At 40.8% G+C, this 16,190-nt stretch overlaps 1 protein-coding gene across 4 annotated transcripts in view; it reads left to right on the top strand.

Moving 5' to 3' along the window:
- The window catches only part of LPIN3 (lipin 3), a 39,544-nt gene that overhangs the window by 20,698 nt on the left and 2,656 nt on the right, over positions 1 to 16,190 (top strand). For all 4 annotated transcript variants that reach the window (XM_031954002.1, XM_031954001.1, XM_023507231.2 and 1 more), the window contains exons 10-18: positions 260 to 438; positions 745 to 838; positions 7,598 to 7,667; positions 8,605 to 8,697; positions 8,842 to 8,894; positions 11,382 to 11,508; positions 12,465 to 12,613; positions 13,698 to 13,784; positions 15,438 to 15,590. In XM_031954002.1, coding sequence (XP_031809862.1) covers positions 260 to 438; positions 745 to 838; positions 7,598 to 7,667; positions 8,605 to 8,697; positions 8,842 to 8,894; positions 11,382 to 11,508; positions 12,465 to 12,613; positions 13,698 to 13,784; positions 15,438 to 15,590 — 1,005 coding nt within the window. The remainder of the gene's footprint in view (positions 1 to 259; positions 439 to 744; positions 839 to 7,597; positions 7,668 to 8,604; positions 8,698 to 8,841; positions 8,895 to 11,381; positions 11,509 to 12,464; positions 12,614 to 13,697; positions 13,785 to 15,437; positions 15,591 to 16,190) is intronic.

The raw sequence follows: 16,190 nt of genomic DNA, 5'->3' as shown, positions 1-16,190 counted from the left end.
TTGTCTCTTAATAGTGGAGGAAAAGGTGGAAGGGAGATAAAGTGAGTATTTATTGATTAAAAAATAAAATTTAGGTTTTTTTAAAGAAGAAAGTTGTTTCTAGTAAAGGTATAGCTATTCCCTTTAATTTATCATGTGGTAAGTATGGGTCTCTGGGAGAATCAGCTTAGTACTATCCATCAGTGCAAATGACCTGGAAGAAGCAAGCCCTTCTCTTACCTCCTTGGTAAGTTATTGCCGCTTATTCCTCTGTCTTCAGTGAAATTAATCTTCAAGCCCAGCAATGGAGTGAGTCCTTCTCAGAATCAAACCTCTTACATCCCAGCGTTGTGGGAGATGATGCTATAGGCCCTTTGTCTGACGCTTCCCTGGAGCAGGAGAATAACGTTGAGCTTTCTCTCTGTGGTGGATTGGCTGAAAACCGGGATATCTCAACAGGTGGGGCTGATGATGCTCCTTCACGGGAGCAGAGGAGAAAGAACCTAGGGACCCCATGCACAGGTGGAGGGGCAGGCAAGAAGAGCTGCAGGAGATGGCAGGAAGATCAGTGGTGGGCATTCTGCAGTCAGGGGCTAGTGTTCCAGTGATGTTCTCCATCCCCCAGCCAGCTGCACCCTAGGGACCCTTGGGGAGAAATGACCTGGTGTCTCCTTATTCTCTTCAGCCCCCAGCCCCACTCCTGTCCCCCAGCCCCTCACATCTGTTTTTGATCTCCCACTCTCACTTGCCTCCTCTTGCTTCTAGAGAAATTTGCCAAATATGCCATCTCCTACAAGAATTTCGCTGACAACCCGGGAATCCTGGAAGACCCCAACCTTGTGGTGAAAATTGGAAAGAAGTAAGTGTCCTGTGAGTCCTGTGAGGAGTGGGGTTGAGGGGGGAGGTGTTTTTCATAGTGGGGGACAGAAATGTTTTAAATCCCTCTAGGAGCCTAGATCAGTAAAACACCTATATAACACTGAGTCTTGAGTGATGTGCTTCCTTGTCGCATGTCTGTCAGAGAGTCAGGCTCAGGGCTGGGGAGTCTTTTTTTCTGCTCATGTCATTTGGATCTTTATAACCTCATTCATGGCCATACACAATTTTCAACTTATAGACCTCAAGTAGTGGGAGGTTGTTGTATCTAACTTTAAGCTCATCATCGCCTGCGGTTGCCTTAAAGCAAATGATTTTGCTAGCCTTAAATGGCCCACCCAGTACATTCCCCACCCCTGACCGAGGTTGATGGCACTTTCAAGCATCTCCCAGTACTAAGCATCCTCAGTCTCCCTTTTTCACAGCAATTCAGAGTGCCTCTAGAGACATACTACTTAAAGACAGATGGTGGCTGGATAGATAAAGAGTACTCAGCTTGTAGTCAGAAAGATCTGAGTTCAAATATGACCTCATACATTGCAAAGCTGTGTGCCCCATGGCCAGTTTATCTAACTTTCTTCCACTGTAAAAGAGGGATTATAACAAGTACCTTGAAGGATCATTGTGAGGATCAAATGAGGTAATATTTGTAAAGCACTTAGCATTTGCATATGGCACATAGTAAGTGCTATAAAAACAATTATTTCTTACCTGGTTTCTCAGGAGGTGGGATGCCTACCCTGTACAAAAGATTTGTTTTGGATGCAGCTGGAGCTGGAGGTGACTTTTCAGGAAAGCTAAGTTGGTGTGGTTAGGAGTGAGATGCAGGAGTAGGGGCAAATAATAGAAGTACCTTTGGCTATGGAGTGGGAAGTCTTGGGTTCAAATCCCAGCTCTGCTAGTTGTCTGCCTGGAAGATCTTGTGGGCAAGTTGGTGCTATCAATAATCCCATTGCCTCATAGGTAAAATATATGTTTGTGTGTATAGAAAGAGGGAGTAGAGAGTGAACAAAACACATTTTCTCCCCACACTCAAACGTAAAGGTAGTTTTGCTTTTAGTATCTGTGAATGGAGTGGGGGGGTGGGAGGTGGTGAGGGGAGCTTTTGGTCCAGACCTGCAATTTTATATGTATAGAGGAAAAAACCCTCAGTGAGGAAATCAGCAGCCCTCTCTTATTTATGAGTCTTTGTTGCCTAAGGGCAAATTAGTTTGCCTAAGGTTACATAACTATTATGTGTCCGAAGCAGGATTTCCCTGAATCTCCTTTCTCTGATTAAGAAAATATGCAATCACAAAAAAATCTCTTGTAAATCTAGCAATCATTTCATCTGGGCACAAAAGTCCTGCAGGGCCCAGGAAATCAGGGTCAGAGCTTATTCTTTTAAAAAAAAATTATTGAACTAAATACAAAATAAGAAAAAAATTGCAGGAGCTTATTCTGAAAGATGGGCCTATTGAAGAATCTCCCAAGTCTCTTATAAAAGTTTTTTTTTTTCCCTTGATACCTTTCTTTATTACATCATTTTCATTTCTCAATACATTCCTCCACTCTTCCCAGCCTAGTGAGATAGCCTTTGTAGATGAGATAAGAATAGTTCAGCAAAACCAGCCAGTATAGTAATTGTATCTGATGGTCTGTGTAATATTCCACATTCGCAGCTCTTCTTCCATCCCCACCCCTGCTTCCATCATTTGCAAAGAAGGGAGGCCTAATTTTTACACTGACTTAAAAACTTTGATTCTGGGTACAAAGGTACCCTTTTTCAGCAGCCATGGCTGGCTGGCCTGTCCTTTCCATCACTGTTCAGCTAAGTAATATCCACATCTGCTGTTCACACTGTCTTTTATATGTGAAATTCTTACTAGGTTCCAAACAATCCCTGAGATCCTATAAACTGAAACACAAGGAAATCCTGAGCATGAGGGTTGCCAACTCACCCTAAATAGCTCCCCCTGGGACCTGGCTGCCTGCCCCAGAATCCCTGAACCTTATAGGCTGCCTATTGGATTTCAGAGGCAAGAAACCAGGATTCCAGATCCAGCTCTTTATACAAACTGTTGTAATCCTAGGAAACAACCACTCAGCCTCTCTGTGACTCAATTTTCTTGTCTGTAAAATGGGGGTGGATGACACATGTAAATCTAAAAAGGTAAACTTTAAAAAAGATAAAAACCCTAAAAATGCGAGATGTGCTATGTTAAACATGGCTATATAGCTGAATTGAAGGCAGGGGTGGGGATGTCCAGCCCACGGCCTGTATAAAACCTGCCAAGGTAACCACAAGTGATGATGAGCTGACAGCTATTTACAACAATCTTTCCCTGCTTGAGTTTTTAAGCTGATAATTTTGTATGGCCTGTGAATGATGTTACAGATATCCAAATGGCCCTTGGGAGGAAAAAACCAAAAGGTTCCCCACCTGATTTAAAAGTATGAGGGAGAGTCTATATGCTTATTCCTTCTGAGTAGAGATAAAGGTTGTGTAGGATAGGTTGATGGCAAGTGTGGCACTGAACTTCTTGAGCTACTTCCATATTGGACCTGATTCTGCTATTGATGCCGTATCATCTCAGATCCTTGACACTAGGGTGTTGTTTCCTGCCATCATATTGGAGTGAGAGAAACAGTAAGCAACTAGACATTGTGTGAAGTCCAATAATTGGTCAGTCATAAAACATACATTAAGCACCTACTATATACCAGGCACTGTGCTAAGGACTATAGATACAAAGAATAGCAAAACAAAAACTACACACACAAACACACCCACAGAGACCAGTCCCTGTTCTCCAGGAACTCACAGTCTAATAGGAGAGATAGCATGTAAATACTTATGTATAAACAAGCAGAATAAATTGGATAAACAGGACAAATTGGAATTAATCTACTGAGATAAGACATTAGAATTAAGGGAAAGGCTTTAGAGGCAGAGATGAAAATATAGAACATTCTAGACATGGGGGACAGCCAGGAAAAAAATGCCCAGAGTCAGAAGATGGAGAGACCAGAGTGTCTCCTTGGAAGAGAGAGAGAGGGGAAGAATGGGGGAGGCATAAGACAATTAGAAAGGCAAGAGAGGCAGATTATGAAGGGGTTTGAACAGCAAAATCAAAAACCAGGGCTGCACTTGGAATTAGAAAGATCTACCTTAGGTGGTATCTAGTTGTATGGAAGCTGGACAAATCACTTAACATTAGATAACACATATGCAAAACTTGTAGCACTTACTGACAGAATTGTGGTAAGATTCACATGAGAATGAGTGTAGTTATTTGCAAATCTTATAGCACTCTATAAGTATCAGGTATTTTCATTACCATAAGTTGTTGTCATTATTGTTGTATCATTTTTTTCGCCTTTTTAAAATAAGAGATAGAACCCATCTTGAAGCAAGTTTCTCTCCTGCTATGATTCTTTTATGTTTATTTTTCTGCAAATTTTTTCACAGGTAGATGGAATGATTGAATAAGAGTATTGGAATCTATTATTGTTATTATTATTATCATTATTACTCTTAACCCAGGTGAACAGAATAGCTGCTTTCTGTAGCTGACTAACTATTGGGATGTAAGTTAGGTTCACTGACAACATCTTTAGGACATCCCAAATGATATATAAGATGACAGGGATAGAATACACCTGACAACCTGGATCCACCAGATCTTGATTGTTTCCTTCAGATCTCTGTACTTTGAAATCTTTTCATACCATAAAACTTGGAGGTTATGGGAGATAGCAAAATCTGTTTTAAAAAAAAAAAAGGTTAAGTTTTTATAAATTGCTATGTCCCATACAATTGTGAGCAACCATTCAGTATGTGATAAGGATTTAATGCCGATATAGTTTATAAACTGAATTTTCTTGTTAATTTTGAAATTTATGTAAATGTCTGATGTTATAATTTTGGTCATTAAGTCATATCTTCCTAGGTATTTGATAGGTGCTAAATTTTTCCAGGCTACAGTTATATGTTGCACTTTCTCCATTTCTTTACATTGATTACTAAGTCTGGAAGATTAACAAATCTCCCATCAGTATTTTTGGGAAATTATCTGGTCTCCAATATCCATAATAAATACCTCCATTTGCCCAAGCAAAACTTAGCATTCATTCAAGATTTCTTTGTCCATATGTTGTTGACTGAGTTCTTGTGATAGTCTGAGGATAGTCTTCTGGATTCCATTCTTAAATCTTAGTCATTTCATAAACTTTATCCAGTGGTTTAAAACCATGTTAATCTCTCATCAGTCTTTAGGATTGTTTGGTGAAGGATGCTTGCTTATTCTAAAAGTCTTTCTGTCATGTACTCTCAGAGAGTTTGTCAAGTTTCTTCCTCTTTTTGAGCATTTATCAATCTTTCTGTAACTACCTTAGAATTATGGGCTTTATATTTTCTTAATATTTCAGGAGGATAGTTGTTAGGGCATGTCCCAAAATGATTACAATCCATCTCACAACTTTTAGAGCTAACATTAAGATTAATATTGAACAGATGTTTATTGCTTTGAGTTCTTCCCATTCAGCTTTGATTCTCTTTCTCTGTTTAAGACTTTTTGTTTTCATTCTATTGTTTCTTGTCATAGATTCAGTGATTTATGTTTGACCTATTCTACTTTTCAGGGAGAATGTTCTTTGGGTACTGTAACAAACTATTCTTTCAGTTGTTTCCCTTAGAGCTCTTAATTTAAAATGTCATTTTTTTTGCTTCATTTCTTCCAGGAATTTTAGACTTCATGGAAAAGTGATGTTTTTGTTAGGAAATTTGCTTGTAGATGTTGTGCTCTTACTCTCTTATTCTGGGTCTGTCTTTTATGTATCCTTGAAACTTTAATTTTTCAGTGTGTCTTCTTCTATTTACTCATTTTTTTCCAGTCTTATTTGCTTAATTGAGATTTTTTGTTAAGACCAGGCTTTGATGTGCATCTGGAAGGAATGATAGGGCCTTGTTTAGTGCAATTTTGCAACCATGAAGGTGACCAGAACTTTTTCACATCCTCTTCCTTTAGGTGTTCTTTCTTACCTATGATTTCTTTATTTTGTTTAGAGTCTGAAAGACTTCACATGTAATAATAATAACAGCCCCTCCATCAAAGTTCAATTAAATGTTCATGCTGACGTGTGTGTGTGTGTGTGTTTCGTGATGTACTTGATTTCTCAAGCCTTGGAATAATTATTTTTGGTTGATATTGAACTATTAAATTTGTTCTTTGTGCTGCTTCAACTTTTTATGTATCTTAACTTTTTGCCTTTTGTCCTAGTTACTGATTAAGGGAATCCAGAATTTTTGATATGTTTTTCATTTTCTCACTCATTTCTATATTTTTCTTTTTTGTTGCCTTTAACTGGGCAATGTGATGTTCAAGTGTTCTACTGTCCATACCAGTAAGATATTTTAATGCCTTTTCATAGTTCAATAGTTTTCTCAAGTTACTTCTATTATGGTGGCCAGTGGCTGAAAGTGGGGGATGGATGGAAGTGGAGGAATTTTCTGATAGCTCCCTCTTTCCTACTGTTCAGGTTCTGAAATGGTTTTTATACTTTTCTGCCAAATGCTGTGGGGGGAAATATATTTGTTCATAATGGTTAAAACAGAAACTGGCTTTTTTATTATCCTGTTTTGGTATAATTGTCCTATCAGTTGGATTCATACCATCTAGCTTAGAAAGAACCTTTCAGAATTCAGTCTTAAGTATGGTCATCTACTTTTCAAAGTCTTTGGAGACTTCAGTACTGTTTTTGTCATCTTTTTCATTGTGAAGTAGGATTTCTGGAGTTTACATTAAAAAGTAAAGATTTTTTTTATGACCTCCAGGGTCGCAACTTTTCCTTCTTCAGATTTTAGTAGCTCTTTGACTTCATTTCTTAATTCATCTTATGTGAGCTAATGCATAAAATTGTTTTTTTATTGTCCTGTGCTATTCAGCTACATATTGTTATGTGATTTAGAGTTGAGAGTACAATTGATAAAAAGTATGAAATCCTTACCCATAATTGGTGAAAGAAATCTTCTTCAAGTTTTATTAAAAGATGGTTCTGGAGCATAATCAAAGTGCTTATACTTTGAATTTGTTTTATGGATTTTCATGCAATTGCCTATTTTGGTGTTCAGCATCAATTGTACTGAAGCATTTCCATTAGGTAGAGAATTGATATTTCTGATTTGCTCTGATATGTCTTGCCTTCTTGTGATACCAAATCATGAAGAGTCATTTGCGTTCTTCTCTATGTCTCTATTACAATGATTTTGAGAAGACCAATTTATAATTTTCTGTTGCCCCATCTTTTTCTTTGATCTTTTGGGTGGAGTTCCATTACACAGCTTGGCATTCTCATCCTGTTTAGTGGTATCATCTGAGTCCAGTTTGCCATTATTTCAGGGTTCCTGCTGAATCTTCACAGCTAATGATCCCCCAAAATAAAGTTTCTACAGGACATCACTCAACACACAAACACACACACACAGAGACACACTCACACTCACACATACACACTTACACACACACATATACAGCATGGACATTTGATTGCACTTGGATGGAGACGTAATTATTATTATTATGTGAAGTCTCTCAGAGTCTAAACAAAATAACTGGAAATAGGTCCTTTTCTAGAAGGAAATCTCCAGTCTTGAGAAACTCACTTGGGGTGCTCAGCCTCAAGCCCATGAATAACCAGGCTTTGTCTTTTTAGCCACTTGTCCTAGGAAGTTAACATTTTTCTCCCTGTTTCCTCTTTCTAGGTATTACAACTGGGCTGTAGCTGCCCCGATGATCCTGTCCTTACAGGCCTTTCAGAAGAGTTTGCCCAAGGTAATGGAATAGAACTCCTTTTCCATTTTTCTTCTTGCTGTGATCATAGAGAGATTTTGCATGGAGCTTGGGGAGAGGGGAGAACAAAGAGAAGAGAGACTGGTGGGGAAACTCCTTTGTAAAACTCTAGACTTCTTATGGGATTAGCTAAAATGGGATAAAGCTCCAAATTAGGGCTGAATCCCAGAACAGAAAATTTCAAGTCCTTCAATTCATCTGGTCTCTTCCTGACTCAGTGAGTTTGTCATGTCTGCCTATCCTTTCTCCCTCTGTATTTCCTATGAAACTGTTCATAGAGACACTGGTCCAGATGACCTTATCTTGAGAGGATAAGGACAACGATCTTGGGAATTTTGGGGGCAAAGTTTGCATAGGGATGGGTCAGGAGGAAGGACAACAATTCTTGTTTCCCTTTCTATCAAACACTTGGTGACTTTGCATAGGAAGTTTTTTTTCCTGGAAAGCTCTGTCATCTCCCTTAAAATACCATTTCTCTTATAATTGTGAGATGTTCTGGCCTGTGATATAGAGGGAAGGGCCTCTGGATTCCCTTATTCCATCCATTTATTCAGAAAGCATTTACCAATAATTTCTATTCTGTTTTTATTTCCTTGACCCCATGAGGCCTAAATTAATGCTCTCTTTAATCAGTATCTGAGTTAGAGGAACAGTGCCAGTACTCAAGCTTTAAATCATTAGTAATATAAGCAGCACCCTTTGAAGTAAGTTCCCCTCCCCTCCCCCACAAGGTAAAATTTCCTGAGAGCTCAGAGAGATGCTTCAGATAATTCAGCCAGAAAGAGTTTTCATTGTTGGTCTCCAGTGGATACTGGATGGAAGTCATTTATTTGAGGGGATTATTCCCCAGAGAGGTCTTTTCTTGAAGCCCTTTTGGTACTTGCCCACTATGTCCTTCCTGATCTTGTGTGGCATTCAGAGCACTGTTGACAAGTTGGTGAAGGAGAAAATGCCCAAGAAGACTGGCCGCTGGTGGTTCTCCTGGGGGATAAAGGACTCGACATCTGAGAAGGTAAGCTGGAAAGCTGTTGGAATTGAAGTTCTGATCTTCCTTTGTTCTTTTAGAAGGTCCCAGACTTAGGGGAAATAGAATTGGTCTCAGGGACTAGACCTTTCTTTTTAACAAAGGGGCTCATGGAAAACTCTTCTCCTGTAGAATGAAGTCCAGGAAGTGGCATCTACTTCAAAGAAGGATTCCATGCAGCAAGGGTGAGTTATCTTGGTCAGGCTCCCAGGATGGGTATTAGAGTCTTAAAGAGTTGTCTGTGGGTACCCAACAGGTTGAATTGCATTATTTGCCATCAGATAGCTAATCATTGTCAGAGGCAAGAATCAAATCCAGGATTTCAAACTCAGTATTCTATCTATTTTGTTTTACCTTTTTCTCTCTCCAAGGTATTCATTTGCATACTGTCTCATGAAATCTCCACAGGAATTTCACTAGGTGAAATCCTTACCTGGTGTCACCTGCAGGACACCAGGGCCAGGAAAGACTATTCCTGCTGAGGAAGTGATTGGCCCAAAATCACAGAGTAAAGAAGTGACAAATTTAGGGCCAGAATCTTTAACTCTTAGCTCAAAGCTTTTTCTGTCAGACTGGATCAGGTCTACAGTATCAGGACTTCAAAGCCTGAGCCTTTAGGAAAAGTCTGGCAAGAATTCTTGTGCGACAGGACCTGCCCCTCGGGTCCAGTGAACACATTTTCCCCAAAGTCCGATTGCCTTCAGTTATGGCTAGATAAGTCCTCAAGTCATAGTCTTTCTGTTTACTCTGAGGGGACTTAGAGCACACACTATTGGATGAAGAAGTATGATCATTTATTTTCCATTGGCACCAAAGACAGTGAAGCAGGTGCAACTTAGTTTACATAATAAGAAGAACTTCCCAAGTTACCGTTGGACCTAATATACATTAAGAAGAAAGGGCACTCTAGGGATTTTTTGGGACGATTAGGAGAGAGTATTCATGATGTATCCAGAAGAGTGTTGTTGTCTTCATAACCAGGAGCTATGAGTTGAAATTGCAAAGAAGCAAATATAGGTTTGATAGGCAACTAGGTGACTCATTCAATATAGTGTCAGGCCTGAAATCAGGAAGAATCATATTCCTGAGTTCAAATCTGGGATCAGACACTTACTAGCTATGTAAACCTGTTTATCTCAGTTTTCTCATCTATAAAATGAACTGGAGAAGGAAGGACAAACCCCTCCAGTATCTCTGCCAAGAAAACCCAAATAAGATCACAACGAGTCAGACAGAACTGAAAAATGGCGAACAATAGTGGAAATTTTTCTAAAAATTAAAGTTCACCAAAATTGCATCAGAAGAATAATGGTACAGTTGTGCTGGAGCCACTTCATCCTGGCATCTGATTGTTAAATTCTCAGTGTGCACATTGACATCTCTAATCAGCACATCCTATGAATCAAGGCTTGATTTTTTGGTTTGGTTGATTGTCTGACTCAAAAGTGATAGAGAAAATGTTAACCATGCAAATTAAACGTATGAATCTTATAGGTACACTCCTCTCTCTCCTTCTATCCTCAAGCTATTTGTTAAACATTTACCAGTACATCTCTGGTATAAGAGTCATTTTGATAGGTACTATGATAATATAGAGAACTGACCTTAAAATCAGAAAGAACTAGACTTAAATCTTATCTCTAATATATCCTGGCCTTCAGCACATCTGGGTAAATCCCTTTACTTCTCAATAAGGCTTTTTAACCTATTTTATGTTATGAACTCCCTTCAGCAGTCTAAAGAAACCTAGAGAACCCATCTCAGAATGGTTTTATAAAAAATGCATAAAGTAAAAAAAACCAGGAATACAAAGGAAATCAATTGCATTGAAATAGTTATCAAAATATTTTTTGAAATCAGTTTCACAGATCCCAGGTTAAGAACCTCTTTTCTAAGACTGTATGTTGCAGAATAGTTACTGATTTACATTAGGAGAGGGAGTTTCCTAATTGGGAGTTTACCAATTTACATCCCCAGTCCCCAAAAAGACTTTAGAGATCATCTAATCTAATTGTGTGGTTTTATAAAAGAGTAATCCATAATGAGAGGAACAGAGGTGTTCAGGTTGTGGGTAGCAGAGTCTAGGTCCTCTGATTACAAATCTGAAGCAGATCAAGACAGTGTAATACATTACACTTTTATTAAATGCCTACTGTGTGCTAGGCCCTGTACCAAGTGCTGGGGATACAAATTAAAAAAAAAAAAAAAAAGACAATTCCTGTCTTCAAGGAGTTTACAATCTATTGGGGAGAAGACAGCACACAAAAGGAAACTGAGCTAGGGAGGGGAGGGAGAAAGGCCCTGTGGGGGAGGGGGGTGGTGGTGATGAAGATTGTGGAGTTAAAACCCAGCAGTGAGGGGGAGGAGGAGATGGTAAACAAAGCTGGGCTTTGGGATTCTCCTTAAAGGGAGACTTTGCTGTGCCCTCTGGCCCTCTGATGGCTGGGGGTATTTCTGAATCGGGGGCGACAACATGGAAGCACTCTCTGTAATGAGTTATGCCTGGGGGGCATGATGGGAGGGAGGGTGCTCAGGGAGCCTCATCAGTGGAGTTTTCCTGAGTCATCTGATGAGCTTATTCTTTATGGACTGTCACTTAATGGGTGGGAGTGGGTCTTCCTCTTGTAGACCTTGAGAGGAAGGGGGACTTTAAAGGCCTGGATTCCCTGCAGGCAGAAGGAAAATTCAACCATTGAGGAGGACCCTCTCAGCATACCAGTGGTCTTGGATTCCCCTTCTCCCCCTCAGAGCTCTTTTCCTAACTTCAAGAAATCGCTTCGTCTCTCCTCTGATCAGCTTGTAAGTGCAAGGTTTGGAAGATTGGGCCATTCCTGCCTTAGACTCTGTCTAGGAAAGTGTCCATGTTCCATATTTCAGGAATGAGAAAAGGAAGCTTGGGGGGAAGAAGAGGTCTGGGCAGAGAGTGGATAGCCTTAAAAATACAGCATTAACTGCTGTCTTTTGTGTTGCCTTTTGGGATGGTCATTTAGGCTGACCCTTTGTATATCATTTCCTTGGGTTTGCCTTATAAAGACTACATTTCTGTAGTCAGGCTGGGATGGCTATGGATGGGGTTCCATAACCAGAGCCTTTATCCTTGGATTCTCTTCTGATCTTCCCCCAGAAAAGGCTGCTTAGAGTATTCCACTGCTTGGAGAAACTTCCTGCAGCCTCCATCAAAATGTATCCCAATAATGGAAAGATCTCTAATTACCCATACATGACATGAAGTGACCCAGAGCACTTAATTATACGTGGACATTAGCTGTGTAAATCCTATGGCGCATTGCCATGGGTGGGTGGGGACTAGAGAGAACCCAAGAGATCTGCACAGGTTGGAGACTCCCAGATGGCTAGGTCTGAACTCCTTTATCATTCTATGTCTCACTTTTGCCAACCTCTGGGGAAGGACAGGACAGCCTTGAGGGTGGGGGAAAAGGAGGAATACGCTTCTCATTAATTAGAGAACTGGTGGACTATAGGTGGGGATTGAGGCAGACAAAACCAAAAAAATGGATTTATTTTGCTTAACTGTATTTTGTCACACAGAAGGATTTTCTTTGGGGGCAAAGTTGTTAGGAATTAATTATGCTCTCGAAAGAGCTTCAATTTAGAACAATTTTTTTTTAAAAAGAAGAGAACTGATAACAATAATCCAGGCTGGTAGAAGTAGGTAGGTAACCAGATAGGTTGGAGAGAGATTGGGTCTTTCTGGAGCTACCTTTGACTCTCCCCTGGTTCCTTACATTGTCTAGCGAGACTTAAACCTGAGAGAGGGAGCCAACGATGTGGTGTTTAGTGTGACCACTCAGTACCAGGGCACCTGCCGTTGCCATGCCAACATCTACCTGTGGAATTGGTACGACAAAGTGGTGGTCTCAGACATTGATGGGACCATCACCAGGTAAGAAACATAGCAAGAAAAGTGGGGAAGAGAGGAGGCATGGGAGTGAGAGGTGGGAGTGGGTTTTAGAGGGGTTTTTGCTCTCAAATAGTCAAATGCTTTTTAAATATTGCTTGTAGGGTCAAGGATAGAGTGAAAGAGGCCTTATATGCATTTATAGGGAACCAGGCCAAGGTGAATTAGGTAGGCTTTAAAAGTGAAATAACTGCCATGTCTTACCTGTCTACTATATGGTTGACTAGAGTTCCTTGGAGGAAAGATGGCTGATGATAATTATAATACTTCCAAGTTATTACATAATATACTATATTATATTATAAACTAAAAGTTTGTAAAGTATTTTACATATGATCTATTATTGCCCCATTTTATAACTAAGGAACCTAAGGGTTAGATAATTTAAGTGACTTATCCCTATAAGTGTCTGAGATAGAAGGAAAGCCTGATTCTCCCTACCCTTCTGCTACAAGTAAGCTCCCTCTGACTAATCAGCAAGGTGATCCAAAGCATGGGTCAGCCTATCATGTCAGCTGCCTGACTCCAGCTAGGAATGGTTATTATATTTTTTAAAAAAATGTGATCATACTTTAAAATGTAAAAAAAAAAAAAAAGGCATTATTAGCTGCTCTGGGCAGTGTTCAATGGGCTCATTTTGACCTTCAGGCTGCAATTTGTGCTCCCTTGATCTAAAAATTTGGGTTTGCTCTTTTGATCCTCATTTTTTTGCATTTGTATCACTAACACTTAGCCCAATGCTTGGCACATAGTGAGTGCTTAGTAAAGAGTTTTTCATTCATTCATAATTATACTTTTCTGGGAGCTGGGCTCCTATCCAGTGGCCAGTGTTGAGTTTTTGAACACCTGTTCAAAGACAGACAGCCTGGACTAATGCAGAGATCACTTTGCTGAGAGTCAGAAGCAGCCCCATCTCTGACACTCACTGGCTGTGGTCATTGTGTAAGTCACTTCTCTGGGAGCCTCAGTTAACTCCTCTGTGAAACAGTGATACTTGTACCTACCCTTAGAAAGCTGTGAAGAAAGTGTTCCATAAGCCTGATTGTTTCACTGTTGTCTTTCTTCCCAGGTCTGATGCTTTGGGTCACATTTTGCCCCAGCTGGGGAAGGACTGGACTCACCGTGGCATCATTAAGCTTTACCACAAAATTCACCTGTGAGTGCTTCTGGAAGTCTGGGACTGTCTTGTAGTAGATTCCTGCTCTGGGGAGGGAAGGATCTCAGGTCTACTTTATTGCCCTGGCCAGAGGCTGGACATATGGACTTCCAGGCTGTGTCCCAGACACTCGATTTCTTAACTAGAAAGGCAAAGTAAGAGGGAAGGAGAGTGTATGTGTCTCCAAAGCCATCACCTGAAATGACCCCAGCAGCTCATGGAGTGGGCCTCCAGACTCTCCTCTTAAGAGAGTTTCTGGAGTGTTGGAAGAACAGAGGATGTTGCTCCTGGCGGGGCAATGCCTTTGATTCCAGACACACTTTCTGTTCAGGGCTCCAGAGCTCACTTCATCTGCTGTCCCTGCAGGGTTGATGGGAATGGGTGAGCACTGTGGAGGGGTTAGTGGAATGGAGTAGCAAGCGGTAGGTAGCAGACCAGGTTTGCCACAGGAGGGCAGTATGTGCCACTTGAAGAAAACTAGGACACAATTCAGGGGAGGCTGAGCTTCCCTTGGTATTTTTTTCTAAGTAGCTCAGAACTGACCTCAAGGGCTGAGAAGAAGCTAGGGTGCTAGAGCCACCATGGTGGTTCACCTTCAGGGCTACTTGATCCTGACAAGGTGACAGGGAGTTTGTGGAACAGCATGCCCAGCATTTCTACATGGCCTTTCCAATTTGTGGTCAGTTAAAGTAACAGGCCATGGCTTCACCCAGGCCCCTTGGGAAGCTTCTAAAGTCCATAGCAGTCCTTTTAATTCAACCTTCCAATACATCCAAAGAAGGGAGAAAAGAAATTTATGAACTGAGGGCTAGAAAAGATCTTAAGGTCTAATCTCCCCCTCTTTTCTGAAACCCATTGCACATTTTCTTTAAAACCCAGAGACAAATGTTTGGGAAATGCGTATTTATCACCTAAGTGGGTTTCTATTATTCCTAAGTTTTTTAGTCCCTTCTGGTAAAGTAGAAGGCCATGTATTCTCACTCATACTGGGTTCTTCAGGACAGGACTTTGCTTCAGTGCCTTTTCAGCTATCATTTTCCAGGTGAAATAGCTGCAGGTCCTCTAAACCATTCTGTAACTTGGGGCATAGTTTTATGTTTTGCTTTTCTTCTACTTTGGCTTTTGTTCTGGCCCCTCAGAATGTGAAGGAATGAAGGAATATGAGTGAATGAATGAATAAAAAAAAAGTATTTATTAAACACTCAACATGTACCAAGCACTGTTTGAAGTGCTGGGGATACAAATAGAAAAATAAGTAAATCTCTGCTTTCAAGGTGAAAAGGGAAGGGGCAAGTTTGTCAGACTGACACCTGCCTAAATCTTTGCCTATTCCTTGAGAGAGTTGAGAGTAGAAAGTGGGTCAGAAAACTAAAGAGCACCATAAGGTCTTTTTGCCCTTTCCCTCTGAATCTGGCCTCTTCCCTGGATTGTGTCATCGGTGATGTTGAAGGCAGCGTCTTTGATGTGGAAGGTCCTGCCCAGAGCAAATCCCATACTGTCTCTAGAATGGCACATCTCTGGGTACCAGTTCAGGCCATTGTCTTAGGACAGGTTTCCTCTTCTGGCTGATGTTGGCTCCCTGGCAGTGTTAACTGGATGATACTGGTGGCTATCATGGGAGAACCTGTAACAGGTTCTGTGGTCTTTCTCCAGAAATGGATACAAATTCCTTTACTGCTCAGCCCGATCCATTGGCATGGCAGACCTCACAAAGGGCTACTTGAAGTGGGTGCATGAACATGACTGTGGTCTTCCCAAAGGCCCCCTCCTCTTGACTCCCAGCAGCCTCTTCTCTGCCCTTCACAGGTAAAATGTAACCTTTCTTCCCTGTTCAAATTAATTAATTAGTGATTCTTCTGGAATCAACCAATCAGCAAGCATTCAGAGTGAGACAGGTGACCCTGTCCAGCCCTCCTTCCCTTAAATCCAGCTCACTCACATGTCATGACGTCCCCTCCTTGATGTCAGGGAACTCTGAGAACTAAGGACAAACAACAGCAAGTGCATTGCAGGTACCAGGCCTTGTGCTGGGTGCACTCCCTCCTGGGAGCCCAGGCTTGCTCCCTTGACTAAGGAAGTTGTATCTTCTAGAAGATTCTTGATGCATGGGGGTGAGGAAGAAGTTAGGGTTTCTGTAAGGATGTTACCCTCTGCTAGTGGGGGATTATATGTGGAAGTTTCTCACTGTCTAAAATAGGATCCAAAAAGCTCTGTCCCCTTCCTATTCTCCAATTTCAGTCTATGCCATCATTACTACCATTCACACTTAAAAGTCTACAAAGTGCTTTTCCCATCATTTAAGTAGTGTAAATATTATCCCAGTTTTACAGATAAGGAAACTGTCCAAGAGAGATATCATACCTGCTGCCCCACAACCAGTCAGAATCTGAATCTGGGTCTCTTGGA

Source organism: Sarcophilus harrisii, chromosome 2, assembly GCF_902635505.1.
Source record: "Sarcophilus harrisii chromosome 2, mSarHar1.11, whole genome shotgun sequence".
Classification (NCBI taxonomy): domain Eukaryota; kingdom Metazoa; phylum Chordata; class Mammalia; order Dasyuromorphia; family Dasyuridae; genus Sarcophilus; species Sarcophilus harrisii.
The sequence above is the reverse complement of the archived record's forward strand: the minus strand, read 5'-3'. Positions and strand labels throughout refer to the sequence as shown.